The 20,734-nt window shown below is 43.2% G+C and overlaps 1 protein-coding gene and 1 long non-coding RNA gene across 3 annotated transcripts; both read right to left on the bottom strand.

The window, feature by feature from the left end:
• Nucleotides 1-1,267: 1,267 nt before the first annotated feature.
• On the bottom strand, nt 1,268-3,018 carry LOC121574418. The gene is made up of 3 exons (XR_006002191.2): nt 2,385-3,018; nt 2,153-2,290; nt 1,268-1,468 (listed from the first exon to the last, which is right to left on the bottom strand). It is a non-coding gene; the product is annotated as an uncharacterized LOC121574418 (long non-coding RNA).
• An 876-nt stretch (nt 3,019-3,894) lies between these two features.
• LOC121573942 (myb/SANT-like DNA-binding domain-containing protein 2) lies at nt 3,895-9,297 on the bottom strand. 2 transcript variants are annotated; one of them, XM_041886355.2, is made up of 4 exons: nt 8,438-9,297; nt 6,211-6,466; nt 5,857-5,923; nt 3,895-5,604 (listed from the first exon to the last, which is right to left on the bottom strand). In XM_041886355.2, the coding sequence occupies exons 1-4, from the start codon at nt 9,023-9,025 to the stop codon at nt 4,650-4,652; spliced, it is 1,866 nt and encodes a 621-aa protein (XP_041742289.2). In that variant the 5' UTR covers nt 9,026-9,297; the 3' UTR covers nt 3,895-4,649. The 2 variants fall into 2 exon arrangements, with proteins under 2 accessions (XP_041742289.2, XP_045078658.1); XM_045222723.1 differs by having other exon boundaries at nt 8,453-9,297.
• Nucleotides 9,298-20,734: the final 11,437 nt, after the last annotated feature.

Genomic DNA, 20,734 nt, shown 5'->3' with positions numbered 1-20,734 from the left:
GGAGTTGCAATGATCATGAGAACGGTGAGGAATCAGCCCAGAACTACACGGGAGGATCTTGTCAATGATCTCAAGGCAGCTGGGACCATAGTCACCAAGAAAGCAATTGGTAACACACTACGCCGTGAAGGACTGAAATCCTGCAGCGCCCGCAAGGTCCCCCTGCTCAAGAAAGCACATATACAGGCCCGTCTGAAGTTTGCCAATGAACATCTGAATGATTCAGAGGAGAACTGGGTGAAAGTGGTGGTCAGATGAGACCAAAATCGAGCTCTTTGGAATCAACTCAACTCGCCGTGTTTGGAGGAGGAGGAATGCTGCCTATGACCCCAAGAACACCATCCCCACTGTCAAACATGGAGGTGGAAACATTATGCTTTGGGGGTGTTTTTCTGCTAAGGGGACAGAACAACTTCACTGCATCAAAGGGACGATGGACGGGGCCATGTACCGTCAAATCTTGGGTGAGAACCTCCTTCCCTCAGCCAGGGCATTGAAAATGGGTCGTGGATGGGTATTCCAGCATGACAATGATCCAAAACACACGGCCAAGGCAACAAAGGAGTGGCTCAAGAAGAGGCACAGTCTCCAGACCTTAATCCCATAGAATATCTGTGGAGGGAGCTGAAGGTTCGAGTTGCCAAACGTCAGCCTCGAAACCTTAATGACTTGGAGAAGATCTGCAAAGAGGAGTGGGACAAAATCCCTACTGAGATGTGTGCAAACCTGGTGGCCGACTACAAGAAACGTCTGACCTCTGTGATTGCCAACAAGGGTTTTGCCACCAAGTACTAAGTCATGTTTTGTAGAGGGGTCAAATACTTATTTCCCTCATTAAAATGCAAATCAATTAATAACATTTTTGACATGCGTTTTTCTGGATTTTGTTGTTGTTATTCTGTCTCTCACTGTTCAAATAAACCTACCATTAAAATTATAGACTGATCATGGCTTTGTCAGTGGGCAAACATACAAAATCAGCAGGGGATCAAATACTTTTTTCCCCTCACTGTAGATAGAATGCAATAATTGACAAATATTTTCTATATTGTAATAATTCTCATATGCCAACATATTGCCACAGTCCATATGTTGAAATAATTGTATGGTGAAACTTGCCAGCCAACCAGAAAAGCAAGGCGAAGCAAATCAGGCATTCTTGAAAGTCAGGACAATCCTTGTCCTGCAAAGAAACATTTGTTTTTATAGTTTACATTTTTTATTTTGCAAGCAGTAGGCCTAGGCATTTAGAATGAAATGTAGAGTGCAGCTTTATAGTTATGTAATGACATCAAGTGCCCTGCATACATTCAAAATTATTCAGCAATCATTATGTGACAATAAAGAAAGTCAGACAAAAGAAAAATCCAATGGAATGGCATCAAACCATGTTCTATGTTACATTACCACGAGCCCGTCCTCCCAATAAAGGTGCCACCAACCTCCAGTGGTCCCTACTTCTGTTTTTCTAGGGGAAACAGAAGTTAGGTTGTAAATACTGTATCCCTGAAAACTAGAAACATCCACTTTCTCCCAAAGCCGCTAAGGGTGTGACTGACATAACAAGAGACAAACTGCTGATACACAACCACATTCTGAAATTGCACCTTGTGTATTCTACTATTTTAACTCTCACAATAAGTTGAGACCCTGACAGAGTTCCTAAAAAATATATAATTGTTCTAGATATCATTGTTCAGAATTGGGACATTCAAATGTTGTGGCCTGAAATGGACGACTATGGGACAGTGTGGCATTGTTAGGCTACCCCTGAGCAAATGTCTGCTCCCCTTAACCTCAAAACGCATACAGACATGGCTTCCTGCCAAAGGCAGGGCCAGCAGCCTGTCAAGAAGCCAAGGTGCATTGAAGTTAAATACAAAGGAGGTCGAAACATCCGCTACCAGCCCGAAGAGGCAACAGAAAACTAAGCATCTTCGCTAAAGGTAAAGAAGAGGTAAACACATATGTTCACTAGGTAGCCTATATCATGCAATAGCAATGGTCTGAGTGTTTCAAAGATTTAATGAACACACTGACAGGGAATTTTATCCATTGCCTAGTTCCATCAAACCCCAATGTGAACCAGTACTTATGGGTAGTTTTATTGTGGTAGTATTCCAACTGACACAAACAATGATCCTTGACCTACCTTGACTCAACCTCAAAGCTGATGAAGTTGGACACATGGTGAGTTAATCATTGACCAGCAGCAGCTTTGATTCAAAGCACATGCATCCTCCAATGTCTGCCATTTAGGAAGGCCCTTTGTTGAATTCACCACATTTTCCTGAAGAAACATACAAAAGTATTAATGAATATGCACCTAAAATCTTGGACAACAATGCTAAAATAAGGTTGATAGTATCAATATAGTGGCCTACCTGTCATATTTCCCCTCTTGTCCTGTGCACAACGTATTGTATATCCTGTAAGAAGTGCATAATCACTGATAGGCAGTAAGATGAACAGTTGAAGCTTTACATGCTTGCATACATAAACACAGACACACACTTGACAGCCTAGTATTCACACAATTTCTCTAGAGATCATGGTAATAATCAGACACATAACGTAGCCAATAGTCATATGCATTAGTGGTAGGCATGCAGTGAAAACAAACATTTCAGAAGCCTTTTGTCATTACAGAATGAGGGATTGACATTATCTACCAGAGGGGTGGGTATACTAAAAAGCAGGATCAATGAGTTAGCCGGCTAACTTTGATAAAACCATAAATAACTATTGACTAAAGCTAAACTTAGATATGTGTTTTTGGTTATTGAGTCAATTAGACCATGCACATTTCAAGCTCATCTTTCAAAAAAATATAGTTATTTCAGAATATTTATTCAAGTTACATGTCATTGATCTTGCTTTGTAGTATACCCCTCTGGGAAAGTTATGTCTTCAAAATAAACAAATATCTGCAATAAAATGTCATGTTATTTTTCAGATTCTGAAAGTACAGGGAACTGCTAAAATAAAGATAACACCAACATAAAGTGTCTTAATAGGGTGTTGGCCACAACGAGCCAGAACAGCTTAAATGCACCTTGGCATAGATTCTACAAGTATCTGGAACTCTATGGCTGCATTTACACAGTCAGACAATTTTGATTTTTTTCACGAATTGGTCTTTTGACCAATCAGATCAGTGCTGAAAAAGAGCTGATGTGAATAGATCTGATGTGATTGATCAAAATACCAACTAGTGGAAAAAGATCAGAATTGGGCTGCCTGTGTAAACAGTCTGTTGGAGGGTTGCAACGCCATTCTTCCATGAGAAATTCCATAAATTGGTGTTTTGTTGATGGTGGTGGAAAGTGCTGTCTAAGGCATCACCCCAGAATCTCCCATAAGTGTTCAATTGGGTTGAGATCTGTTGACTGAGACGGCCATGGCATATGGTTTACATCGTTTTCATGCTCATAAAACTGTGACCACTCATGCCCTGTGGATGGGGGCATTGTCATTCTATGCAAGCATGGCCATGGTAGCCAAAATAATGGCCTGCCCAGCATTTTTATACATGACCCTAAGCATGATGGGATGTTAATTGCTTACTTAACTCAGAAACCACACCTGTATGGAAGCACCTGCTTAAAATATACTTTGTGTCCCTCATTTACTCAGGTGTTTCAATTATTTTGGCATTTACCTGTATTTTCACCATTGACTTGTGCTAAAAGAAACGCTATGCCGGTAACTTCTCAGTTATGGCTATCTGCTGCCATCTGGTGACAGAAGTGGTGCATGAAGCATTGGCTCTCCTGCAAGGAAGGTTGATAAGGATAGGACCTACAGGTCATCACTTGATAGCAGTATGCAGAGACAGGGAGCTAGCTAATTTGAATAAACACCTACAAATGAGCACACTGGAACCTAAAACTATCCAGTGAGTGGCAAATGACGGTCAGTGCCCCGTTTATTGTTTTCAAAACATGTAAACACAAGACTGTGACCTGGAAACAAAAATACACAAAGACACTGGTTAACCAATAATATATATCAAAACATTAACATACTTATTTGAATGTCATAATGTTAATAAATGCTGGAATGCTTAACAACATCAATATATATTCTTAAATATATATTTCTATATAGAGATAGATTCAATATTTATTCATATTGCCCCTCCAGGTCCTCTTTTCAACTGGTTCAAGTTCCTTACATGATCTTTATCCCTGGATCTTTTTCTGGCACCTTAGACCTGACGATAGACATCCAAATTCAAATAAATGTAAAGGCAGTTTTAAACAAGCGCACACCATCTGCTTGCGACAAATATACTGTATATCCACTGCTATATCCTCGAGGTAGGGAAATACATCCAGCACTAGCCATTCCCTCTCACATCCCCTGATAAGACAGCATGTACACAGACCGGGTTCAAACACTATTTGAAATCTTTCAAATATGTTTTGTGTTTGCTATCACCTGCCTAGAGTGTCAGATGGGTGGTTGTGACTATTCTTTTGGTTCCATTGACCCAGCCAAGCTCAATCAAGCACAGCTGAAGTATTTGAAAATATTTCAAATAGCATTTGAACTCAGGTCTGCAGTTAAATTGGGGGAAAGAGATATTGCATGTCCCTCTGGCCCCCTTTCAATCCTTCAGTCAATGGGAGTCAAAACAACAAGTGTTACAACGTCTCTTTGTTATTGTACTTTAAGGAGTAACCAACTGCAATTTCTAGACATTCCACCAGTGAGCCAGCAGAGAGGAAATCTAGCTCCACCTCGATAAATTTAATGTAGATGGCCGAACGTTCAGGGCCCAAGGAGAGGCCCTCTTCCCTGGTCTGCTGCCCGGTGCCGCTGCAATTCCCCCGGAGGAAGTGTGTGACGGCCGAGAGCTCCCTGCGGCTGTAGTGCTTGCCTGAGCTCTGAAAGTGCTGGAACAGACACTGCTGTAGGGTCCTCTCCTCCGCGATGCCCAGGTAGCAGTAGGTCACTTTGGCCCCTGTCCTCTCCCCCTCCCCTGCTCGTCCCCCCGGCCTCACCACACTCTCGGACCCGGACCCGCCGGAGCCTGACGACCCAGAGAGAGGCAAGCTCTGGTCAGTGTCTTGGTGTTGCAGTGGAGAGGCTGGGGCCTCATCCTCCCCTGTGTAGTGCGACTCCGCCGCCACCTCCTCGTAGCCTATGGCGTACAGGCCGTAAGTCTTGGGGATGCCCCCCGGTAGGAGGTACTTGGAGGTCCCGTTGCTACAGCCAGTCACCCTGGACTGGGCTATGGGGATCCAGTCCACCTCCATGTGCAGTTCCAGACAGCGTGCCTCGCTAATGGTGATGTCCAGGAACTTATAATACACGTTCTTCCAGTTCATCTTCTGCACTTTGGTCATGATGACACGGCCCTCTGCCTTCTCCGGGTTGAAGTACTCGCGCAGCCGCTTGCCAAGGGGCACCTGGGAGCTGATCTCTGCATAGTGGTAGCGGATGTCCTCGCGCCAGCGCGTGTTGTAGCCCACGCCGAAAATGGCCAGCTTGTTGGAAAGGTGCAGCCGGGAGAAGTCGGTCCACGTCTGGAAGTGCTCCCACTTCACATGCACCGACTCCAGGATGCGCACCACGTTCTGCATTACTTCCTGTTTCCTGACAGGGACAGAAATACATGAACGGTCAAGATGAGGTTGGAACCAATGGAGGATTGGTAATGAGAACAGCTGCTTAATTTTGATGAAGATTGGACATTGAATGATGCAGTAACTAAGCCTCTGTCAGTGATTTCATTTTCAAATATATCACATCTTGGCAGTAAAAAAATAAGCATTTATTTTGGCCTTATATCCTAATATTACACGTAGTGTTATCAGGGATCATTCATTCTATGGAAAAAATACATACTGGACTTGCTCCAAAGGCTCAGGTCGAAGCTGCAGGACTCTGGCATTCTTTGGTGGCTGTGTTACCTCTGAAGAAATTAACAGTATTTTCCATCAACATAACACATTAAATGATACCTGACAGGCATATGAACACATTAGCTAACTCCTACAGTATTCATTTTGACATAGAGTGAAGGAATAGCCTGCATACTAACGACAGGGCTTCCAAACGTTTCACAGTCCCGTAACTACCCCTAATAAGAACTACCAGCACCCTGGATAGTCTACCTACCCCTTTAACAAAAATAAGTCTGCTGACCACTTCACTATTGCCCACATTTGTCAACACCACAATAAAATCACCACCACTCACCAGTTTCCATCTCTCCCTCCTGGAAGGCGGAGGCCAGCACCTGGTTGCACCAGTCTTCCTGGGAGAAGTCCTCCATCGTGCTGCCGTCAGACTCCATCTCCTGGTACAGGCCACTGCTGTTAATGAGGACGGGGGCACACGTCTGGGAGTCCCAGCCCCCCTGACCAAACACCTTTTCCAGCTGCTCGATGGAGTAGCTGCTCTTCCTCTTGCCGACACCGTGCTCCTTCACTCGGCTGTAGCACCGTCGCAGCGTCTGCGGGTCATAATGGATGTGTGAACGTCAGAGGAAGAGCTTGAAGTTAGTGTTAGCTATTAGGCTAGCTATAGGCATATCCAATGCCACAAAAACACCCAATTTGAGAGAGAATAGTCACCCATAACCGAAATGAATGAATGGCTACATACATTTACTGAAATCCTTTGCTTTGAAATGCAACTGAGAATATTTAATTCTCTACAATTGCACTAGATGCAAAATTCAACAATCTTCTGCAAACTTCCAGTCAGCTTACCGGATAGCTATCTATCTAGCTCAGGGAAGGGCAACTGGTTACATTATCTTGCTACATTACTACAATGAACAAACATATAAAGCTCAACATGCAACAATTTCCTAGATTTTACTGAGTTACTGTTCATATAAGGAAACCAGTCAATCGAAATAAAATCATTAGGCCATAATCTATGGATTTCACGACTGGGAATACAGATATGCATCCGTTGGTCACAGATACAAAAAAAAAAGGTAGGGGCGTGGATCAGAAAACCAGTCAGTATCTAGTGTGACCACCATTTGCCTCATGCAGTGCAACACATCTCCTTCGCATAGAGTTGATCAGGCTGTTTATTGTGGCCTGTGGAATGTTGTCTGACTCCTCTTCAATGGCTGTGCGAAGTTTCTGGATACTGGTGGGAACTGGAACACTGTCGTACAAGTCGATCCAGAGCATCCAAAACATGCTCAATGGGTGACTCGTCTGGTGAGTATGCAGGCCTGGGAAGAACTCGGACATTTTCAGCTTCCAGGAATTGTGTACAGATCCTTGCGACATGGGGTTGTGCATTATCATGCATTATCATGCTGAAACATGAGGTGATGGCGGCGGATGAATGGCACCACAATGGGTCTCAGGATCTCGTCACGGTATCTCTGTGTATTCAAATTGCCATCGATAAAATACAATTGTGTTAGTGGTCCGTAGCTTATGCCCGCCCGTACCATAACCCCACCACCACCATGGGGTTCACAACGTTGACATCAGCAAACCACTCACCCACACGATGCCATACACGCTGCCATCTGCCCGGTACAGTTGAAACAGGGATTCATCCATGAGGAGCATACTTCTCCAAGTGAGCATTTGCCCACTGAAGTCGGTTACGGCCCCGAACTGCATTCAGGTCAAGACCCTGGTAAGGACGATGAGCACACAGATGAGCTTCCCTGAGACGGTTTCTGACAGTTTGTGAAGACGTTTTTCAGATACGCAAACCCAGTTTCATCAGCTGTCCGGGTAGCTTGTCTCAGACCATCCCGCAGGTGAAGAAGCCGGATGTGGAGGTCCTGGGCTGGCGTGGTTACACATGGTCTGCGGTTGTGAGGCCCGGTTGGACGTACAGTACTGCCAAATTCTCTAAAACGACGTTGAGGTGGCTTATGGTAGAGAAATGAACATTAACTTCTCTGGCAAGAGCTCTGGTGGACATTCCTGCAGACAGCAGGATAATTGCATGCTCCCTCAAAACTTGATACATCTGTGGCATTGTGTTGTGTGACAAAACTATACATTTTAGAGTGGCCTTTTATTGTCCGCAGCACAAGGTGCACCTATGTAATGATCATGCTGTTTAATCAACTTCTTTGATATGCCACACCTGTCAGGTGGATGGATTATCTTGGCAAATGAGAAATACTCACTAACAGGGAAGTAAACAAATGTGCACAACATTTGAGCGAAATAAGCTTTTTCTGCATATGTCTGGGATCTTTTATTTCAGCTTATGAAACGTGGGACCAACACTTTACATGGTGCGTTTATATTTTTGTTCAGTATAGCTAGCTAGATAGGTAACGTTACTTAGTAAAGGGGCATAGCTAGGAAGGTAGTAATGACAACATCCTGGTTAACATAAAATGAATGAACATAGCACGAAGTTGCCTAGCAAGCGTCTGACAGATGGCTAACGTTGACTACCTAGCTATGTGATAGATGAACATGCTTACTCTGTCCCCCATTACCTTCATCCTCTCCCTGCATTGGGATGGGGTCCTTTCGTAGCCGAGCTCTGCTAGGGCTCGTGAGACCCGCTCGTACATTGCGGGACCAGGAGCCTTTCCAGAGAAAACGGTGCCTGCAACCTCCAGCTGCTGCATTCGTGCCTCCGTCAGTCTTTCATTGCCCCACACCGCAATAAGGGCGTTTGTTTCGGATGGGGTCCACGACATCCCTCGGCAAGCTGTGAAGCTATTTGAGGCACAGGCCGATACACTTCGGCCTGCGCTCCCAGAAATCGACAAACCTACGTTGAGAGGCGAGAAACGATTAGGTGTGGAGGGATTGGAATGATATTGGTTGCTGTCGCTCAAATCTTCCGATTCTGGTGATGGCACTTCTGTTTTCGGTATCTTTAACGGCGTCGATATCTCGGGAGAATGATCAGCGTTACTGGGCGCCGCCATCTTGCTTCTGTTGCTAAGGGGCGGGGGATGATAGTTGACGTCTTCTGAGTGGATTGGGTGAGCGGTCAATTTATATTGCAAACGAAAATTATGGGTGAAGCCATCTGCGCTGTAGAATTTGTGTTCGCGCATGCAATCAATGTTGCGCTTTATGGGCTACTTTGAAAACGACGTCGCGGGTGAACATTTATTGGTCGCGGGTTTTTGGGCTATTTCTAAGTTGTACCGCGGCTCTCAAGGTATTTCTCTTAAAAATATATATATATATTTCACTGTGACCTGCTCCTGACTGTGAGGCAGTGAGTGGTGGGGAGGGTGTGTGTGTGTTGAGAGAGCGCTACAGTTATTGGCCGAGCCACGTGAGCGAGAGGAGAGAGAGAGCAGCACGCTCGAACGTTGTCACAACTTTTTACCAGTTGTAGGCAGTGTTGCCAATTTAGCGACTTTGTCGCTATATTTAGCGAGTTTTCAGTCCCCTCTAGCGACACATTTTCAAAAAAGCGACTAGCGACAAATCTAGCGACTTTTTCTGGTGTTATTGGAGACTTGTGGAGACTCTAAATTGAAAGCACGTATCGTTCTTACTCTTCTCAACGAGCAGCCGGTGCTGACGTGGGCCCCAGCCCCGTCCCAAAGCACTCAAAGGCGGCCCAGTCCTCGCGCAGCAGTCCCTCCCAGCTGCAGTCCGAGCAGGAGATGTTCACCCCTCTGCGTCCAGACTGCAAATGAATCGCGCATGCAGGAAGCCGCCGCTGGCTGATGTAAATGTAGTGTGTTTTTTACTCACTTTTTGTCACTCCCACGATGTCTCTCCTACAGCGTACATCACAATTACATGCACATGGACAATTATGCAAATTACTTCTAGCGATTTATAGGAAGCCAATAGCTACTTTCTTTACTGAGGAGTTGGCAACACTGTTAAGGTAGGCTATTTAGATTGTCATTATGGAGACACCTATTTCCAAACATTTTTCCATAAAACATATTAATAATCTAGAACATCAAGAAATAATGGAGACAAAGCACTGGAGCGCGTTACATAAATCCGCTAGGAGGTGGTTTAAACTGAATTCTAATGTTGACTGCTTAAAGAAAACGGTATCAGGCCAAGTGCTTATGCATGCTCAGTTCTTGGGTCTCGGGGGCTGCCCTTGTGGACATTTGAAATGTAAGTTATGGAACTCCCTCGAGGGGTTCTTTTTATGGGGAAAAGTCCTCAATGAAACTGACATTGGGCTAAATGTGGAGAATTATACATTTGCCTCTGTTTGCCATCAAGTAGCCTATTCATGTATATGCCCATTGTAGGCTACCATTTGATACAATAAATATGTTGAAATTACGATGTCACTGGAGTCATTGCAAATCAATTTGTGCCATTTGTGTAGCCTACCTGAAGCTGGCAAACCAATGTAATAAATAGCCTATAACTTCAGTTTGTTGTTGTAGTCTTGTGTTATTATGAACGTATTAGATTGACGGTAACAGTAGTCAGATTAGGCTACAGGTAAAACACATTCTAAAAAATAAACACTGGCTGTTGTTGACAAGCATATTCAGTTCATATACATATTATTAATATTTAATTAAGTGATTGAAATTATGACCAAATCCTCAGTAGCCTATTCCAGCAGACTATTGGGGAAACAAGCACTTCTTATTGCGAAATCGCCTCGCTATTCATGTTGAATAAATTAGTCTGTTAATTTGAACTAAGCAAGCTGCTAAATCGTTCAATTTACATCTTGCCTACATCTTGTCTAGGCTACTGTAGACAATTAGATTAGTATCACGCGGAATATGCTTGACAGGAGAGAAGCTCCGACCTCTGAACCTCTTGTAAACAGATTTAGTGTCGCCAGTGAATTGTGTGATGATGATTTGATATGTTTATACCAGTAATTTCATTCAAAAAGTGAGGCAAATTATATTGACTTTATTCACACTTTTTTGGTTTTGGTCCGGTAACAACACGCACCATACGCGGAAACCATGCCTCCCAAGCGGTAGTTCAGTTAGACCAACGTTTATGGATATACTGACAAGATACATGTCTCTCCGCACAATGGAAGTCGTTGTCCACAAAGCGGCAAGGCGACAACTCAGATATAAAGTGTTTTTTTCTCAAAGTTGCCCGGGTGTCACGTGTCCTACTTATCAGTACACTCGTAACAACTTAAGCATTACGAAACTTCTATTCGATCAAGATTTGGATGTCATGAAATAGGTCAGAAATACAGTCTTGCAGCAAAGAAACGTCTACGCACTCTATAAAGGCACAGAACTGATTAAAATCATATTCTGATTAATAAAGCCATGATTGGATTTTTGTAATGATCATAACCTTTTTTCAACTATGATAATATATAAGATTTGAATGCTCATGATTTTAATTGAAGAGGTAATTCAAATAGATTGTCAATACAAGTGAAACTATAAAAATATGAAATATGATATATGAGATTAAACTGGGTTAACTATATATCCCATATTGGAGACTCAATGAAAGTTTATCATACTGTTTCAAATATGCACCATTTTGAAACTACACATAGCATACATATTAATTAAGCAATAAGGCCCGAGGGGGGTGTGCTATATTTAAGCAATACCGCACGAGGAGGTGTGGTATATGGCCAATATACCACGGCTAAGGACTGTTCTTATTGTTATTTGTTATTTATTTTGCTCATTTGCACCCCAGTATCTCTATTTGCACATCATCTTCTGCACATCTATCACTCAAGTGTTAATACTAAATTGTAATTATTTTGCACTATGGCCTATTTATTGCCTTACCTCCATAACTTACTACATTTGCACACACTGTATATAGATCTTCTATTTTTCTATTGTGTTATTGACTGTATGTTCTTTTTATCCCATATGTAACTCCGTGTTGTTGTTGTTTTTATCGCACTACATGTTCTCAACTGACCTACCTGGTTAAATAAAGGTTAAATTAAATAAATTAAAAAAGAATTATGCACAACGCAAAGCGGAGTGCCTGGATACAAGTGCAAGTGCTGGTTAAGTGTTATTATTAATATTATTGAAAACATTTGAGGAGGATTATTTAAGATACTGTTTGAAGAGGTAGGGTTTCAGATGTTTTTTGGAATATGGGCAGGGACTCTGCTGTCCTAGCTTCAGGGGGAAGCTGGTTCCACCATTGGGGTGCCAGGACAGAAAAGAGCTTGGACTGGGCTGGGTGGGAGGGCCAAGAGACCTGAGGTGGCAGAACGGAGTGCTCGGGTTGGGGTGTAGGGTTTTAGCATAGCCTGAAGGTAGGAAGGGGCAGTTCCTCTTGCTGGTCCGTAGGTAAGCGCCATGGTCTTGTAGTGGATGCAAGCTTCAACTGGAAGCCAGTTATTTTTTTTGTAATTTAGCAGACAGTTAGTGAGTGCATACTTTTTTTTTTCATACTGGTCCCCCGTGGGAAACGAACCCACAACCCTGGTGTTGCAAACGCCATGCTCTACCAACTGAGCTGCACGGTGTGTGTGGAGTGTGTGGAGGAGCGGGGTGACATGAGAGAACTTCGAAAGGTTGAAAAACAGGTGGGCTTCTGCGTTCTGGATAAGTTGCAGGGGTTTGATGGCACAAGCGGGGAGCCCAGCCAACAGTGAGTTGCAGCAGTCCAGACGGGAGAGGACAAGTGCCTGGATTAGGACCTGCACCACTTCCTGTGTGAGGTAGGGTCGTACTCTACGGATGTTGTAGAGCATGAACCTGCAGGAGTGGGTCACTGCTTTGATGTTTGCAGAGAACGACAGGGTGTTGTCCAGGGTCTCTAAGAGCTTTCCACACCTGAATTGTGCAACATTTGACTATTACTCTTTAAAAATTATTCAAGCTCTGTCAAATTGGTTGTGGATCATTGCTAGACAACCATTTTCAGGTATTGCCATAGATTTTCAAGTAGATTTTAGTCAAAACTGTAATTCGGCCAGGAACATTCACTGTCTTCTTGTTAAGCAACTCCAGTGTAGATTTGGCCTTGTGTTTTAGGTTATTGTCCTGCTGAAAGGTGGTGGAAAGCAGACTGAACCAGGTTTTCCTCTAGGGTTTTGCCTGTGCTTAGCTCCATTCCGTTTCTTTTTTTATTCTGAAAAACTCCCCAGTCCTTAACGATTACAAGCATACCTATAACATGATGCAGCCACCACTATGCTTGAAAATATGGAGAGTGGTACTCAGTAATGTGTTGTATTGGATTTGCCCCAAACATAACACTTTGTAGTCAAGACAAAAAGTTAACTGCTTTGCCACATTTTTTGCAATATTATTTTAGGGCCTTATTGCAAACAGGATGCATGTTTTGGAATATTTTGATTCTGTACAGGCCTCCTTCTTTTCACTCTGTCAATTAGGTTAGTATTATTGAGTAACTACAATGTTGTTGATCCATCCTTAGTTTTCTCCTATCACAGCCATAAAATTCTGGTCTATGAGACCAAATTGGTTGCACTTTAGACCCTGCCCATGAGAGTGTGTCCCACAGTGAGGCGCAATTGTCACTGGCGGGACCAAATCCTTGGTCTCCCACGGAAACAAACCATCTTTGACCGTTACACTTACATTTACATTTTAGTCATTTAGCAGACGCTCTTATCCAGAGCGACTTACAGGAGCAATTAGGGTTAAGTGCCTTGCTCAAGGTCACATCGACAGATTCTTCACCTAGTCGGCTCGGGGATTAGAACCAGCGACCTTTCGGTTACTGGCACAACACTCTTAACCACTAAGCTACCTGCCGCCCCACTTCTTGGGCCAAGGGTGACACTGATTTTGAAGTAGCAGGCAGGGCTACCTCGTCATGAGAACACTACATGCACTACATGACCAAAGGTATGTGGACCAGTGGCGGCTCCTGAAAAAATTCTCAGGGGGGGCAATTTTTCTGATGATTTAGGTGACCTACACACATTTAAAAAAAGATATGTCCAGCAACAACATGAAGACAGGGGCAGCATATAAGTCAATACTGATATACACATTACTTGCTTCAAAAAGGCCTCATGGTTGAATTGGAAATATGTGCACCTGAGCATAATTCACAACAAGCAAGCAGGAGCTTTTGATAGAGGCTACTGAAAACATTGATGCAAGTTATTGGTAATAAGAATTTTTTATAGACTTCCATATTCTGCCCTTTTGTATAGATTTGTGAAAATGAACAGTGATAGACATTTTGCCTGAAAACAGAATTTGAAAATAATTTATAGAAAAGGTAAACACAGCTATCTGTATGGCTTTGTAAAAATGAACAACCATATTCTGGCCAATTGTATAGATTTGTAAATATGAACAACCATATTCTGGCCAATTGTATAGATTTGTAAAAATGAACATGAACAGATTTTTTTTTTAAATACTTTTTTTAAAATGAAAAATAACTATTTTAAACAACATCAACTGTGAACTGATTTGGGCGTGTGTGTGTTAAAGAGACAGACAGGGAGGGACAAAGAGAGAGAGAGGCTACATTACTTGTACTGAAACTGTTCTAGCTTGTTGCATGATCAAATTCAGCTGATGCGCATAGCAATGCACGTAATGGGCATTCTTGAAATGCTCACGCACCTTTTGCTGCACACCAGCCTTCTCTCCCCTCATCACACTGGCTCCATCGTAAGCTTGCGCAATGAGTTTGACTTTCTCGTCGTCGGCAAAAAGACCGTTCAGTCTCTCCAAAAGCACACTGGCGATTGAGACTGAGGTTGATTCCGAGATGGTAAGGAACTCAAAAAAGCGCTCCTGCACTTTGTGGTTGCTATCTATGTGCCTCAGCACAAGCACCAGCTGTGTCTGTGTAGAAACATCCGTGGTCTCGTCAGCTTGGATAGCTACAAAGTTCGCCGACTTCACCTCCTCCACAATATGTTCCCTCATGACCGCTAGCATACACTCCAGTAGCTCGTTTTGAATGGTCTTTGATGTGCCCTTGAAAACTTTAGCATTTTTAAGATGGTCATCAAACACCTCATCTAATTGTGCCACAAAGTTGACAAGTCCAAGAAAAATACCAGGGTTGGTGGAGCCCTCAGTTTCATCTTTGCCTCGCAAAGCTAGCCATCTTGACAGTTGTACGTGAATTGATTGACGCTGCTACCCGCTCTTTTTCTTAGTTATGTTCATGGTTACTTATGTTACGTATGACGAAAGCGCGTAAGTGCAAGCCCTCCCGGAACCCATAGAGATTGTATTGAAAGCTCTGATATTTGAAAAAAAAAATATTTTACATGATAGTCTATGAGAGACTCCTGGGCGATTTTCAACCTGACTGAAATCACCCCAAAAGGGGCGGGGCCATTTGAAGCACGACTTTAGCCTGATTGGACATTTAGTGGCAGATCAGACGTCTAGATTAGAACACTGATAACTACTGTTGCCGTGATATAATTGATTAGAAAAAAAATCCCTTCCTTTTCCCGTTTGGCAGTGCGTCGCCCATATCGCCCTAATGAACACACCGCCCCTGATGTGGACACCTGCTTGTCGAACATCTCATTCCAAAACATGGGCATTAATGTGGAGCTGGTCCCCCCTTTGCTGCTATAACAGCCTACACTCTTCTGGGAAAGCTTTCCACTAGACGTTAGAACATTGCTACGGGGACTTGCTTCCATTCAGCCACAAGAGCATTAGTGAGGTTGGGCACTAATGTTGGGCGATTAGGCCTGGTTCGCAGTCGGCGTTCCAATTCATCCCAAAGGTGTTCGATGGGGTTGAGGTCAGGGCTCTGTGCAGGCCAGTCAAGTTCTTCCACACTGATCTCGACAAACCATTTCTGTATGGACCTCGCTTTGTGCACAGGGGCTTTGTCATGCTGAAACAGGAAAGGGTCTTCCCCAAACTGTTGCCACAAAGTTGGAAGAACAGAATCGTCTACAATGTCATTGTATGCTGTAGCGTTCAGAATTCCCTTCACTGGAACTAAGGGGCCTAGCCCGAACCATGAAAAACAGGCCTAGACCATTATTCCTCCTCCACCAAACTTTACAGTTGGCACTATGCATTGGGGCAGGTAGCGTTCCCCTGGCATCCACCAAACCCAGATTCGTCCGTCGGACTGCCAGATGGTGAAGCGTGATTCATCACTCCAGAGAACTCAGTATTAAGTGTTGCAACTGAGCTACGCACTTCAGCACTCAGCGATCCCGTTTTGTTAGCTTGTGTGGCCTACCATTTCGCGGCTGAGCCATTCGTGCGCCTAGACGTTTCCACTTCACAATAACAGCATTTACAGTTGACCGGGGCAGCTCTAGCAGAGCAGAAATTTGACGAACAGACTTGTTGGAAAGGTCACATCCTATGACGGTGCCACGTTGAAAGTCAATGAGCTCTTCAGTAAGGTCATTCTACTGCCAATGTTTGTCTGTGGAGATTGCATGGCTGTGTGCTCGATTTTACACACCTGTCAGCAACTGGTATGGCTGAAATAGCCGAATATACTAATTTGAAGGGGTGTCCACATACAGTGAGGGAAAAAAGTATTTGATCCCCTGCTGATTATGTACGTTTGCCCACTGACAAAGAAATGATCAGTCTATAATTTTAATGGTAGGTTTATTTGAACAGTGAGAGACAGAATAACAACAAAAACATGCAGAAAAACGCATGTCAAAAATGTTATAAATTGATTTGCATTTTAATGAGGGAAATAAGTATTTGACCCCCTCTCAATCAGAAAGATTTCTGGCTCCCAGGTGTCTTTTATACAGGTAACGAGCTGAGATTAGGAGCACACTCTTAAAGGGAGTGCTCCTAATCTCAGCCTGTTACCTGGATAAAAGACACCTGTCCACAGAAGCAATCACTCAATCAGGTTCCAAACTCTCCACCATGGCCAAGACCAAAGAGCTCTCCAAGGATGTCAGGGACAAGATTGTAGACCTACACAAGGCTGGAATGGGCTACAAGACCATCGCCAAGCAGCTTGGTGAGAAGGTGACAACAGTTGGTGCGATTATTCGCAAATGGAAGACACACAAAATACATGTCAATCTCCCTAGGCCTGGGGCTCCATGCAAGATCTCACCTCGTGGAGTTGCAATGATCATGAGAACGGTGAGGAATCAGCCCAGAGCTACACGGGAGGATCTTGTCAATGATCTTAAGGCAGCTGGGACCATAGTCACCAAGAAAACAATTGGTAACACACTACACCGTGAAGGACTGAAATCCTGCAGTGCCCGCAAGGTCCCCCTGCTCAAGAAAACACATATACAGGCCCGTCTGAAGTTTGCCAATGAACATCTGAATGATTCAGAGGAGAACTGGGTGAAAGTATTGTGGTCAGATGAGACCAAAATCGAGCTCTTTGGCATCAACTCAACTCGTTGTGTTTGGAGGAGGAGGAATGCGGCCTATGACCCCAAGAACATCATCCCCACCGTCAAACATGGAGGTGGAAACATTATGCTTTGGGGGTGTTTTTCTGCTAAGGGGACAGGACAACTTCACCGCATGAAAGGAACGATGGATGGGGCCATGTACCGTCAAATCTTGGGTGAGAACCTCCTTCCCTCAGCCAGGGCATTGAAAATGGGTCGGGGATGGGTATTCCAGCATGACAATGACCCAAAATACACGGCCAAGGCAACAAAGGAGTGGCTCAAGAAGAAGGACATTAAGGTCCTGGAGTGGCCTAGCCAGTCTCCAGACCTTAATCCCATAGACAATCTGTGGAGGGAGCTGAAGGTTCGAGTTGCCAAACGTCAGCCTCGAAACCTTAATGACTTGGAGAAGATCTGCAAAGAGGAGTGGAACAAAATCCCTCCTGAGATGTGTGCAAACCTGGTGGCCAACTACAAGAAACGTCTGACCTCTGTGATTGCCAACAAGGGTTTTTCCACCAAGTACTAAGTCATGTTTTGCAGAGGGGTCAAATACTTATTTCCCTCATTAAAATGCAAATACATTTATAACATTTTTGACATGCGTTTTTCTGGATTTATTTGTTGTTATTCTGTCTCTCACTGTTCAAATAAACCTACCATTAAAATTATAGACTGATCATATCTTTGTCAGTGGGCAAACGTAGAAAATCAGCAGGGGATCAAATACTTTTTTCCCTCACTGTACTTTTTTATATATAGTGTATATGTCAAGGTTTGCTGGGGGTGGGGCAAGATACCTCTTTCTTGTTCACTCAGGGGTAGACGCATCACAGGGAATCATCTTCTGAATTATTATGCCATTGCCAATCGTGTTGTGTCACTTGAATGTGTCAGTGGATGTAAGTGTCACCTCTTCGTATTTCCAACTGTGCTAGAGCTGTGTCATGTTCAAGTACCTGTGAGTGAGAGGAACAGTGTGGAGACCATTCAATAAACCTGAGCTGATCCTGTCATGTGTCGAACATTCATGGCTAATGAGGAATACCTGGACATTACCCATATCCTTTTTATTATGAGATTAATAACATCCTGGCAAGTCAATCTTCAGACTCTCTTCCTCTATAACATTCACATATACAGGTAACTGCCAAAATAAAGAAAATGCCAACATAAAGCGTCTTTATAGGGTGTTGAGCCACCACAAGTCATAACAGCTTCAATACACCTTGGCATAGATTGTACAAGTGTCTGGAACTCTATTGGAGGGATGCGACACCATTCTTCCACGAGAAATTCCATCAGTTGGAGTTTTGTTGATGGAAAACGTTTTCTCAAGCACCGCCCCAGAATCTCCCATAAGTGTTCAATTGGGTTGAGATCTGGTAACTGAGACGGCCATGGCATATGGTTTACATCGTTTTCATGCTCATAAAACCATTCAGTGACCACTCATGCCCTGTGGATGGGGGCATTGTCATCCTATGGGGGCATAGCCATGGTTGCCAAAATAATGGCCTGCCCAGCATTTCTATAAATGACCCTAAGCATGATGGGATGTTAGTTGCTTAATTAACTCAGGAACCACCTGTGTGAAAGCACCTGCTTTCAATATACTTTGTATCCCTCATTTACTCAAGTGTGTCCATTATTTTGGCAGTTACCTGTAGTTTGTCAGTAGAACGGTCTGTTGTCATACCTGTCGTCTAGGCAATGACATTGGAAAACTCATTTGGGACCAGATTTGAGGCAACTTCCATTGCTTTTGGTGGAGTAAATTTTTTTACACTGAAAACAATCACCTTCTTCTGTACCTGTTTGTACCTGTTTCCTCCAGCATCTTCACAAGGTCCTTTGCTGTTGTTCTGGGATTGATTTGCACTTTTCACACCAAAGTACGTTCATCTCTAGGAGACAGAACGTGTCTCCTTCCTGAGCGGTATGATGGCTGTGTGGTCCCATAGTGTTTATACTTGCGTACTATTGTTTGTACAGATGAACGTGGTACCATCAGGCGTTTGGAAATTGCTCCCAAGGATGAACCAGACTTGTGGAGGTCTACAATTTTTTTCTGAGGTCTTGGCTGATTTCTTTTGATTTTCCCATGATGTCAAGCAAAGAGGCACTTAGTTTGAAGGTAGGCCTTGAAATACATCCACAGGTACACCTCCAATTGACTCAAATGATGTCAATTAGCCTATCAGAAGTTTCTAAAGCCATGACATCATTTTCTGGAATTTCCAAACTGTTTAAAGGCAGAGTCAACATAGTGTATGTAAACTTCTGACCCACTGGAATTGTGATACAGTGAATTATAAGTGAAATAATCTGTCTGTAAACAATTGTTGGAAAAATGACTTGTGTCATGCACAATGTAGATGTCCTAACCGACTTGCCAAAACTATAGTTTGTTAACAAGAAATTTGTGGAGTGGTTGAAAAACAAGTTTTAATGACTCCAACCTCAGTGTATGTAAACTTCCGACTTCAACTGTATATATATAAAGAAAATGCTAGTGTTCCAGAACAGTGCAGAGTGCCTCAATTTGAAAATAATGACTTCTGCCGGATCGCAAAGAGTTTAACACAGTTCGTGGACACAGGGCGTGAGTATCTTCCTATGTTTCTATGAAGGTATAGTATTTCTACAAATGAAATGAGGCTGATGTGGTACTACTGAATGTTTCTGTAATGTTGTGCTTTTGTTCACATAATTCATGCTAATGTTGTGTTGTTGAGCTACCGCCCAATTTACTCCCATTCATATTTTGACCCAGAATGCACCACGCAGCATACTGAAAATGCTTGGTTATCATTTGCATTGGCGTTACAGCGAACACTAACAAGATGTCAGTCTTTCGCTGAATAAAATTTGGTGTAACGTTCTATGTTTCTATGAAAGCATAATATTTCTACAAATTAAATGAGGCAGATACGGTACAACTAAATAGTGTGTGTAATTTGCTTTTTGATGGGCCTGGTGGAGTGTGCCGTTGTTAAGATCGTATCTTTTTTGTGACAGTGTTTGGTTGGACTTCCTTCAGGGATCACGACTGAATTCAGAAACTGCTTTGCCAGCTGTTGTCCAGCAGTGGGCATATGCCCTCTGTGTGGCTAGGGGTCATGACGTGGCCTGAGGGGAGGAAAATCCTCCTGTCCTCCCTTTTCTCTCAGTAAGCATCGTTTTTGACAATCTCCATGTGTTTGGTATGTGGTAAAGCTGTCATCAAGGCAAAGGGTGGCTATTTGAAGAATCTCAAATATAAAATATATTTTGATTTGGTTACTACATGATTCCATATGTGTTATTTCATAGTTTTGATGTCTTCACTATTATTCTACAATGTAGAAAATAGTAAAATAAAGAAAAACCCTTGAATGAGTAGGTGTTTTAAAACTTTTGACCGGTAGTGTACATATCCTTAAATTCGTAGTAAATTATTGGAAATTGGGATGTAGGCTCATTTGAAAGGGTGTTTGAACACAACCTTTGTGTG

Source organism: Coregonus clupeaformis, chromosome 9 (genome assembly GCF_020615455.1).
Source record: "Coregonus clupeaformis isolate EN_2021a chromosome 9, ASM2061545v1, whole genome shotgun sequence".
NCBI classification, from domain to species: Eukaryota; Metazoa; Chordata; class Actinopteri; order Salmoniformes; family Salmonidae; genus Coregonus; species Coregonus clupeaformis.
This window is presented reverse-complemented; position numbering and strand designations above follow the sequence as displayed.

Excerpts from the sequence above, each read along its gene's own strand:
- LOC121573942 (XM_041886355.2), bottom strand. The coding sequence starts at position 9,025 with ATGCGCGAACACAAATTCTACAGCGCAGATGGCTTCACCCATAATTTT. Across the intron at positions 5,924-6,210 it reads GGAGGGAGAGATGGAAACTG|AGGTAACACAGCCACCAAAG; the intron begins GTGAGTGGTGGT and ends TAATTTCTTCAG. Across the intron at positions 5,605-5,856 it reads GAGCCTTTGGAGCAAGTCCA|GAAACAGGAAGTAATGCAGA; the intron begins GTATGTATTTTT and ends TGTCCCTGTCAG.